The 11,479-nt window shown below is 43.5% G+C and overlaps 1 protein-coding gene across 1 annotated transcript; it reads right to left on the bottom strand.

Annotated features, from left to right (window-relative positions):
- Positions 1–5,394: 5,394 nt before the first annotated feature.
- Zbed4 (zinc finger BED-type containing 4) lies at positions 5,395–9,500 on the bottom strand. The gene has a single exon (XM_051160173.1). The coding sequence runs from the start codon at positions 9,164–9,166 to the stop codon at positions 5,654–5,656; it is 3,513 nt and encodes a 1,170-aa protein (XP_051016130.1). The 5' UTR covers positions 9,167–9,500; the 3' UTR covers positions 5,395–5,653.
- Positions 9,501–11,479: the final 1,979 nt, after the last annotated feature.

Here is an 11,479-nt window from a genome sequence, read left to right as displayed (position 1 = left end):
CTGCCCTTGAACTCAAAGCGATCCGCCTGCCTCTGCCTCCTGAGTGCTGGGATTACAGGGTGCGCCACCATGCCCGGCGTACATACTAAGTTCTAGAACAGCCAGAACTACATAGTGAGACCATCTTAAAACAATAAACAAAGAAAACGTCAAAAGTAAATAAATAAAATAAAGTTCCATGGACTGCCATTCATAATATATATCCCACATCCATTGGACAGAATATTCTGCAGGTATCTATCAGGTTGATTTGTTTTGTGCTGTGATTTAACTCTACTTCCTCAGTTTTCTTATTTAGCACATCTATATATTGGGGTAGTACATGACCCAGTATTTGTTATCTGGCCTATCTGTCCCTTTATAACCAATAGATTTTAAGAATCCGGATATAAGGCCGGGCGGTGGTGGCGCACGCCTTTAATCCCAGCACTTGGGAGGCAGAGGCAGGCGGATCACTGTGAGTTCAAGGCCAGCCTGGTCTACAAAGTGAGTCCAGGACAGCCAGGGCTACACAGAGAAACCTTGTCTCAAAAAACAAAAAAAGAATCGGATATAAGAATGATTGCTGTGTATGTATATATACTTATTATCTCCTTGATAAATTATTATTTTGGTGTTTCAAGACAGGGTTTCTGTGTAGCCTTGGCTGTCTTGGACTCCCTTTGTAGATCAGGTTGGCCTTCAACTCACGGTGACCCACGTGCCTCTGCCTCGCTGAGTGCTGGGAAGAAAGGCATACTCTACCACGCCTGGCTGGATCATTCATTTTCATATGTAGAAACCTTATATACTTCTAATTCTGGCTTAAAGTCCACTGTCAGGTAGGAGTATAATCTTCCTACTCATTTCAGCTTCCACTTCTTTAGCACTTAATTTTTTACACATCCGCTTTGTCTTTGCCAGTGAAATGAATTTGTTATAAGCAACTCAATAGTTGGATCTTGTTTTTCAATTCAATCAGCTAGTCTTTTTGAAGCAGGTTGGCAGGTAGCCCAGGCTGGCCTCAAACTGTGTAGCTGTAAAATGATATGAACTTCTCATCTTCCAGCCTCTACTTCCCAAACACTGAGATTATATGCTTGCATCACACCAGGTTTCTGCAGTGTTTGAACCCAGGGCATTGTATGTGCTAAGCATTACCGATTGGGCTATATCCTCCAGCTCTACTCTGTACTTTAAATCGAAGACATATTCATTTATATTTATTGAGGTGTTTGGTGATTTCTATTGACTCCTTTTGTTTGTTTGAATATTGTCTTCCCACCCCCTTTATTTATCCTAGTTTTTCTGGCTTATTGCAGTGGGCTTGATTCTTTTCTACTCATTTATTCCTCTAGTGAAATTTACTCTATCCTAAGCTCTACTGTTTGTGAGCATTTCTTCTTCCACTGTGTATAAGATTCTGCAATCTTGGCGTAGTGCCCATAAAAAATTTTAACTTGTATTTATCTTGGAAGCTCTTTATTTCTCCACTGAGTTCAAAGATACCATTTGCTATATACAGGAAGTCTGACTTCCAAGTTACTTATCCTCAAGAATTGAAATAAACAATCTCATATTATTGGCTTTTAGGGTTTCTGTTGAGGTCTAATATTCTAATGACTTTCCATTTGTGAGTTTTCCTCTTGCAACTTTTGCTGTCCTTTGTTCTGTAGTCTTAGAATTTTAACTGTAATGTGTCATTGAGAGGTGTTTTGTTTGTCATCTTGTTGGGATTCTAAATCCACTTGAATGTCCCTATTTTTTCCATAGATTTGGGGAAACTTCTGGTATAACATTCTTTGTACTATTTAGACTTCTTTCTTTTCTCTGGTATTTCATCCAATAGGCTTCCCATGCCTTTTATTTCTATCTTTGTTCCTCCTCCTACACCATCAATTCCTAGGTTTAGCTGGGTGGTGGTGACACATGCCTTTAATCCCAGCATTCAGGAGGCAGAGGCAGGTGGATTGCTTAGAGTTCGAGGCTAGCCTGGTCTACCAAGTGAGACCAGGACAGCCAAGATTACACAGAGAAACCCTATCCTGGGGGAGGAGGGGACAAAAAATACCCCAATTCTTAGGTTTAGTTTCTTGATCCATGTCCCAGATTCTTTAAAGTTGTGGTCATGTTCATATATGTCTAAATGCAGAACTCAGCCTTTTTTGTTCGTTTGTTTTTTCAAGACAAGGTTTCTCTGTGTAGCCTTGGCTGTCCTAGACTTGCTTTGCAGACCAGGCTGGCCTTGCCTGCCTCTGTCTCCCAAGTGCTGGGATTAAAGGCGTGTGCCACCATGCCCGGCCAGAACTCAGTTTTTAATCCTTGATTTTTTTCTCATTAATCTGGTTTATTAGTGATTTCCACTTTTAAAAAATTATTTCCTTAATTCATTTTCAATCTCTGCTTACTTCTCCAAACTGTTTCATTGTTGAACTTCTCATTAATGATGCTGACCTTTTTGTCTAGTTCTGAATTGACTTTATTTATCCCCTTTGAGACAACTGTCATTTTGGATACTGTTTTTGAATCATTTGTCTTGTATTTTAACATCTCCATATCTCTGGTCTCCGTTATTGAAGATCTAATCATTTGGAGGAGTCATATTGCCTTGGTTTTTTATGCTTCTCATGTTTATTAGCTACAGTTCACATCCCTTAGGATAACTAGCTTTCTCCCAGTTTCACTTGGGAGTCCTCCTCATTAGCAGCTTTCTCTTGAGGCTCAGTTGTCAGTAGCAAAACTAATCACTGTAACAGCAACACTACCAAACCAAACCAGATATAGAAACACAATAAAAATCAATCAAAAACAAATATACCAATAGCCACAGAAATGAAAACGTTAACCAAGTAGAGGAAATTATAAAGAAAAGATCAGGGGCTGGAGAGATGGCTCAGTGGTTAAGAGTTCTGCTTGCTCTTCCAGAGGTCCTGAGTTCAAGTCCCAGCAACCACATGGTGCCTCACAACCATCTATAATGTGATCTGATGCCCTCTTCTGTAGATAAAGCACTTGCTTACAGTAAAAAAAAAAAAAAAAAAAAAAAAAAAAAGATCAAGATAAAAACTGATTATACAAGCTGGGCGTGGTGGCACACGCCTTTAATCTCAGCACTCGGGAGGAAGAGGCAGGTGGATCTCTGAGTTCGAGGCCAGCCTGGTTTACAAAGCAAGTCCAGGACAGCCAGGGCTACACAGAGGAACCCTGTCTCAAAAAAACAAACAAACAAAAACAAAAAAACAAAAAAAGAAAGAAAAAGAGAATAAGCATGTTTATTCTCAATATATCTACAATCTACCACCCAAATGCCTATCTATATAAGCCTATGACATGAGAACTGGTTACCAGCACTGGAGTTCTAGCTGGCCTATCAGCAACTGAGGACAGATAGCTCAGCTGTGTCCTTAGTGCTGAGGGTGCAAAGTGTCAAAACACATGCATCCCTTGTCAATGTAATATTCAGGAAAAAAGTGCTTTCAATGTCACCTAAGCCATATTTCTGCTGAGACAAATAAGCCCATTTTTCTGCAATTTCTTTTTTGTTTTTCAAGACACGGTTTCTCTGTGTAACCTTGGCTGTCTTACTGCTCTGTAGACCAGGCTGGCCTTGAACTCAGAGATCCACCTGCCTCTGCCTCCCAAGTGTTGGGATTAAAGGTGTATGTCACCATAGCCTGGCTCTGTAATCTCTTTTTACAACCCATGACTTAAGCATTTAAACTAAAATATGGTGTGACGCTGAAAATTTACAGTGACAGAATGGCAGGTGAGGGGCTGGGGATGTAGCTCAGGTGCCTAGCATGTATCAACCTCGTGGCTCTATTCTTAGCGCTTTGTAACCAAGCATGGTAACATACCCTGTCATCTCAGCACCTGGGAGGTAGAGGCAGAAGAATCAGAAGTTGAAGCTCATTCTCATCTCTGACTACACAGTAAATGGTAAGCCAGCCTGAGCTATATAAGATCCTGCTTCAGAAAAAAAGAAATGAAAGCACAGGAAAGAAACAGGATGGCAACTGGTGCGGACAGGGCTCAGAGGATCTGCTGAACCATCCTTTCCTTGCTCCTGTCTACAACTAGCCTTTCCTAAGGCAGGAGTACTGGCCAGGGACAGTGCAGTGGGTGGACCGTGACACTCCATGGTCCTTGGAAATAGGCTGGTATTCAGGGGTAAAAGCAAAGACATCAGGTTAGAGGGAATATGCAGAGGTACTAGCAAAGTCTAACCATTATTACCATCATCAAAGATGCACCTGTTAGGAACACTGTCTGGACATTGACATTTCAAACCCTGTTCAAATACAGTTTGTATGAAGTAACATAGAAAAGGCATGCCTGTTTTTGTTATTCTAAAAATAAAAGCCATCGGCAATCAGCAATTAAAAATTGCAAATAAAAATTTAATTTCAGAATCCAAGTTCATTATTTATAAATACACTAAAGCATAGTCCACGCATATTTAGACTGAGCCTACATACAGTATTTCAACAAAACAGTTTTTTTCTAAAGGGTCAGAGGCAAATGAGTGACTTGTCTCACCCATATTTGATTTGAAATGAGAAAAATGAAATTTTTTTTTCTGTAGACGTCAAAGCAAAAACTTTGGAGTCTGGTAAAATAAAAAAATCTGACAGCTGATATTCATTTTGATATCCTTGGGATCCTATAATATCCCAGTGATGGTTGAATCTTCCCTATCATAGGAAAAAAATCTAAATGCCTAAGGCTTTTCTCCTGACTGCAATAAACAAGCGCTTTCCCTGTTAACAAGCTACCTCCTCAAGGAAGAATTTGAGCTATAGTATGATCAAAGTGGGGGGAGGGCAGTGCATACTTCTTATGAGATAGCTTTATAGAGACGCAAAATAAATCAGAGGCATGGAGATTTGATCAACAGGCCATCTGCTGTAAACGTGTCATATCATGCACTGGGGAAGTCCTAAGCATGACTTAAAACTTGGATCCAATTTCAAGGAGCTCATGATAAGTGGGATATCTCTGAGTTAACTGACCGTGTAAAACCTGAATGCAAACACCTGACACAGGAAAGTTCTCATGACCAACTAACCAGTTGACTGACACTCCATGATATGCCTAAGTTCAGTTTTGTTTTCAAATGTCTGGTTTCTGTTACAGTAAACGGCTTCTAGAATATTCTTTCTTTGACATATTTTGGAGCCTATGGTTAAGAACTGTTCAGTCAGGATGGCTTAACCTCCACCTCCTATTTACAGGTTTCATCTGACAGCCACAAAAAGCTGTTTTGTTGCAATTAAAATAATATTTAATTAAAATACAGCACCTGATTTGTGGTTTTCACACAACTGAATAAAAATTCTACACAATAAAATTGTTTACATCTTCCCTCCATTCTAGTAAAAACAAATTACTATCCCCTTAAAAAAAAAAAACAAAAAACCCAAAAATCTTTAGTTTTAACCTGATCATCCTATTTCATAATTGCCAAGACTTTGTTTCTAGCGGGCTTCTGAAAACGCACCTTGACACCTGGCCTGAAGGAGGAGTAAGGCACATGTGGATATTACGGTGAGAGCTGGCAGGTGGCCCCAGATGCCTGGTCTGGTGTCCTACATGGCCCTGCCAGGTAAGTCAGCCCTGGTACAATAGCTAGCACTCTGAAGCCCATTTCCAGTCTGGTGGCTCCATCATGAGTTCAATACTGAAAGCATATCAAAGGGAGATTCACTTTTAAAAAGATGAGCTTTTCAAAATGCTCCATCATGAGCCTGGGCTGGCCAAAGCTGCCAGCCTCCATAGGTGTGCTGAACAGCTTTTCTGAGGGGACTGTACTTGGGGGACAGCCCAGAAATCGGACTGCTAAGGTAGACAGCCCAGGCCAGGATGACCGTTTCAGGTTCCAGTAGGTAAGTGGGTCACAGCTGTGTTCCAGCACCTCTTCCTCCAAATATGCAAGCACCATGTCTTCAGGTAGCTTCTCTCTCTGATCTCTCTTTATTGGTGCAACGAGTGACCACAGGCTCTCCCCTGTGCCAGTGTCTTTAAGTGGGGACCCTGAGTCACAGCCATTGGAGGTGGCCGTGTCCTCTGAGGTAGAATTCAAGATTTCTAGCTCCCTGATTAAGTCTTGCCTGTACTGCTCTGCCTCCTCCTCTGTGAACAGGGAAGCTTTGTAGCGAGGGTCCAGCAGTGTGGCAAAGATGTACCTGGGGTCGTGGAGAGTGGCAGACAGGCGGCTAGCCATGGCTTCCTTCAAGGACTTAAGCATGGTGTCAATGCCCATTGTCTCCCCAAAGAGCATCTCAACCTTCCTGCTGAGGATGTGGATCATGGGAATGACCTGGCTCAGAGTTGACATGTGGGCGCTCATCTCTCGGCTCGCAGCATCAAACGGCCTCAACACATGGCACACTGACTGCATGACCTCCCACTGGTCACAGCTGATCAATTCTCTGAAGTTACACTCAATGGACACTTCGTTAACTGCCCTCTTCTGCTCAATTAGCCGTTCAAGCATGTGGAATGATGTGCTCCACTTGGATGGTACATCCTGGATCAGCTGATGCTGCGGCAGCTCGTATTCCTTCTGCAGTTCTGCTAACTTCTCTCTTGCCCTGGGTGACCGATGGACCCGCTCACACAGCTTCCGGGCAATGCTCAGTAAGTTCTGCACCATCCTCTGGCTCTTGATAGCCTCACTGACGATCAGATTCACTGTGTGGCTGAAGCACTGCACGCTCGAGTGCTCACCCTCACTCAGCATCTTCCCTATGCTTGGATTGTCAGTGACAGTAATGCCAATCTGAAGCCCAATGGAGGTCACCCAGGCTTCCCACCAACACTCCAGCTGCTTCTGAATGCTGTTTCCACTATAGTCACAGTCGATCTGTGACACATCTAAAAGCGCTGAGCAATGGTGGTCCTCACAATGTGGTCGGACAGCGGATGCAAAGGTGACCCAGTGAGCTGTAAGGGTCAGGTACTCACGAGTCTGGCTACTCATCCATATTCCGGAGGTGAAGTGGACTACACCACTCTCAGCTTCCTTCAGATGTGACATAATTATCTGTTTCACATTGTCATACATACCTGGGATAGCTGTTCTAGAGAAGTAGGAAGGGGAGGGTAAAGAGTACTGAGGTTTCAAGTATTCGAGCAGCCTGTTAAAGCCAACGTTGTCTACAAGGGAGTATGGCTGAAGGTCAAGTGCAATCATTTCAGCTATGAGACTTGTGATTTTTTTGGCAACAGGGTGAGAGTCATAGAACTTCTCAGTGGAGTCACAGAAAGAGGAAGCCCCTGAAAGCCCCATGCCCAGAGGCCTCCGGATGCCTGGAGAGCGGGACAGAGTGGCCTCTGAGACGTCATTCTTCAGTACATGGCCATGGAATCGTTGGAGATGTCTCAGGAGACAGCTGGTGCCCAGGTTGGTGGGCTTCTTGCCTCTGCTGATGGTCCGGCCACAGTGCAGGCACACCACCTTAGTTGAGTCTGCAGAGCAAATAGAAAAGTGATTCCACAGCTTTGAGGTCTTCTTGCTAGTAGCAGGAAACACACCTTGATGATTTTTTCTGACCACTGTTGGCAAGTCAGTTAATTTGGAGGAGCTTTCTGCAGAAGCCAAAGTGGCATATGGAGAGTTTGCCAAACTTGCACCCAGAAAGTCCTTCTGGTTCCCAACAACCTCAGGGTGGCGTCTGTACAGATGTCGCATCAAACAACTGGTGCCTACATCTCCTTTCTTCCCCCGACTAATAACACAGCTACAGTACCGGCACACTGCTTTGAGACTGTCCATGGGGGCCAGGGAAAAGTGATGCCAGACTTCTGACTTCAGTCTTCTCATGACCTTCTTATTTTGCTGGAAGACAGTGCCCGATCCAAATCTTGGACTTACTGTGTCTGCCAGCTGCTTCTCTGGAGAGGGCACAACAGAGGTCTCCCCCAAGTCATCAGAGGATGACAACATGGACACATCTTCCCGGGACACATCCCCAGGATTTGTGTGTGATGACAGATCCTCAGGAAGCCTCTCTGGGGATGAGGAGACAGAAGGGCACTCTTTGACTTGTTTGCCAGGCGACAACGATGCGGAGTTGAGATCCCCTTCTGGGGGCAGCAGGGCAGGGAGCAGGGTTGGAGGCATAGGGTACAGTGGTGGGATGCCTGTGCTGCCTCCGTTCTCCTGTAGTACGATGGATCGATGTGCTCTCCACATGTGCCTGATGAGACAGCTTGTGCCTAGGTCCTTCCCATTCTTCCCTCTGCTGAACTCATTCATACAGTGGACACAGACAGCCTTGGAGCTATCAAGGGGTGACAGGTAGAAGTGCTTCCAGACGGCTGACCTTCTCCTGGACCCAGATGTGCTTTTGGGAAGGGAAAGGTTTCTCTCTGCCATGGTTTCTGAAGTGTCATCATAATGGAGCATGGAGAGGTTGGGGGATGAGCCTGCCGAGGCCTCTTCTCTGCTATACTTTTCAGTGATAGACATATCAGAGGACACCTCTTCAGAAGAGACCACAGTCACAGATTCTTCCATTATTTGGTCAGGGGATGGGATCTTGGGAGCCGTTTTCTGGACAAGTCTGACAGGTGAGAGCACAGTGCTGAGGTCTCCCACATCTGCAGGCTGTGGTGGAAGCAGAAGAGAGGGAGAGGGGAAGGAGGACCCTGCTGATAGACTTCCATTTTCTTGAATGAGCTTGGTGGGGTGTGCACGCCTCACATGTCTCATGAGGCAACTTGTACTCAAGTCTTTTTCATTTTTGCCCCTACTGAACTCTTTCATACAGTATGTGCATATTGCTTTAGTGCTATCTCGAGGAGAGATAAAGAAATGCTTCCAAGCTGGAGACTTCTTCCTGGAGCTTATGTGTCGGCTAGAAAGAAGGCTCTGGGTCACGGCTTCCATGGCTACATTGTACAGTGTGCTACTATACTGGGAGAAGAGTGATCCATAGTCATCTTCACTCTCAGCAGGTAAGTATTTCCCAGAGGGCTGACAGGCACAGCTTGCTGCCCTGATTTCTGCCTGCTCATCGCCACTATCTGTCTGTCTCATATCCTCTGGCTCACTTTTAAAGTCCACTCTTTCCAAACTGTGACAAGGAATTTGATCATCATCTTCCTCCTCTATTTTGAAATTTACTTTGTCAGAAACAAAATCACTGTCCCCCTTGGGACAAGTTTCTTGCTTATCCTCCATGACCAACCATAATTATCCTGGCTGCTTCATCATTCTGACATCTTAGGTTAATAAAAATTGGCTATAATGCCAAAAGTAGATCTATTACTTTTTCTTAATCTCATCTTCGAGGAGGTTTAATATGGCTGAGCATGGATGTCACTGGAAAGCAGAGTATGTGGCTCACACAAGCACCAGGTCACAGGGCTGTTCTGCAGGACTGCTATAAGCAAACACTTCTTGCTGTGTAGACCAATGCATGCAGTGCAGACTTGTCTCTCTTCTCCAAGCCAGGAGCCCCACCATCCTGAGGGCACGCATCGCCCTTTGGCATTTCCTATAAGAGATAACATTAAATTAAGCACAGAACTGAACTGTATATTCAAAATCTATATTGTGAGAGTTCAGCCCAACTGTATAGGAGACAATATCCATGACAGAAAGCTAAAGTAAAAAACCTTGCTAATGATATTTTGCAATCCATTCACATTTAAACAAACAAAAACAACAACAAAAAACCCTCCAACACTCAAAATTAGCAAAATGATTCAAATTCAAATGGCCTACCAGAGAAGAAGTAGGCAATGAAAAGCAGTAAAAGCAGTAATGACATTTGAGGAATTTCACAAGGAATTTACAGTCTTTTTTTTTGTTTTTTAAAGATTTTTTTATTTATTTTATGTATATGAGTACTCTATCTGCACATACACCTACATGCCAGATGAGGGCATCAGATCCCAGTATAGATGATTGTGAGCCACCATGTGGTTGCTGGGAATTGAACTCAGGACCTCTGGAAGAGCAACCAGTGCTCTTAACCCTTGAGCCATCTCTCCAGCTCCACCCCCCACCTCCCCTTAAGACTTGTTTATTTATAGGCATCATGTACCTCGGACTGTCTGAAACTTAATAAATAGACTAGGCTTGCCTTGGACTCCAAGAGATTCACTCACCGTTGCCTCCTGAGTGTTAAGATTAAAGGTGTTTGCCACCATGGCCAACATAAAAATTTATTTTTGCCGGGTATGGTGGCAGATGATTTTAATTAATCCCAGCATTAAGGAGGAAGGGACAGGAAGAACTCTGAGTTTGAGGCCTGCTTAGTCTACAGAGTTAGTTACTAAGATACTTTGCAGAAGGAAGCACCTATTTTTGGAAGTGATGTCTAATTGAGTGGCTGAAAAGATGATGTATCAGAGAAGATTTGACCGAATAGGATATGCCCAACACTCATGAGAGAGGAAAGGGAAGCTACTTAAGAGGCAGTTTTACCAAAACAATAATAGAGAGATTGGTTGCAGAGAGCGAGAACTCAGGTGAAGATGGAATGAACCAGAAAATGAGAAGAAGTCAGAAGATTAGAGCAGATTGCTGAGTTAGTTTGAGGCCAAGCAGAGCAATTCTGGGTTGAGAGAGAAGCCAGATTAAATAATCAGCTGGGAGAAGAGTTTGAGCCAGAACAGCTGAGTTGAACCAGCCAGCCCAGAGCTCAGAAAGAACAAGTAAGGGTGAGTTTATTCAGCAGTAAGTATCAAAGGGTGAAAACATTCTAGGTCTAGGTTAGACTGAATGGAGGTTAGAAGTTTCTAGGACTAAGCCTAGGTTAGCAGAAGGAGGCAGCAAGCCTCCCAGACAACAATTGAGCCAGGAGAATAAAAGTTCTTTTACAGTTGTGAACTACTATGTAGACTCTAGGAATTCAACCAAAGTTTTCTGCAAGAGCAGCAAGTGCTCTTAACTGAGGAGCTACCTCTCAAAGACCAAGTCTCACCTTTCAGTTTACCAAAGGCAACACCTTCCTAGTAGAATATGTAATGAGTTTAAATTCCAGTGGGGGTGGGAGTTGGGGGGCATGCCTTTAATCCCAGCACTCAGGGAGGCAGAGGCAGGTGATCAATGTGAGTTCAAGGCCATCCTGGTCTACAAAGCGAGCCCAGAACAGTCAAGGCTACACAGAGAAACCCTGTCTTGAGGGGGAAAAAAAAAGTTTAAATTTCAAATAATCTATGAAATAATCAATTCACAGAGTAAATCAGAATGAAATCTAAAAGTGTGTGTGTATGTGTGTGTGTGTGTAAAACAGGTTAAAAACCAAAGGGCTGGCAAGATGTTTTGTAGAGAAAGGTACTTGCTGGTGGCAAGCCTGATAACTTGGGTTTGATCCCCAGAATCCAGTTGGTAGAGAGAACCAACTCTGACCTCTGCCTCAACACAAAATAAATAAATATAAAACAAAGCAGCAAAAGCTAGCATTAGTACATGGCAACAATGTAACAGGGCCCCAGACCTTAGCACAACTGACTCCATTACAGAAGAATCATTCAGATTGCAAAA

Source organism: Acomys russatus, chromosome 17 (assembly GCF_903995435.1).
Source record: "Acomys russatus chromosome 17, mAcoRus1.1, whole genome shotgun sequence".
Classification (NCBI taxonomy): domain Eukaryota; kingdom Metazoa; phylum Chordata; class Mammalia; order Rodentia; family Muridae; genus Acomys; species Acomys russatus.
The sequence above is the reverse complement of the archived record's forward strand: the minus strand, read 5'-3'. Positions and strand labels throughout refer to the sequence as shown.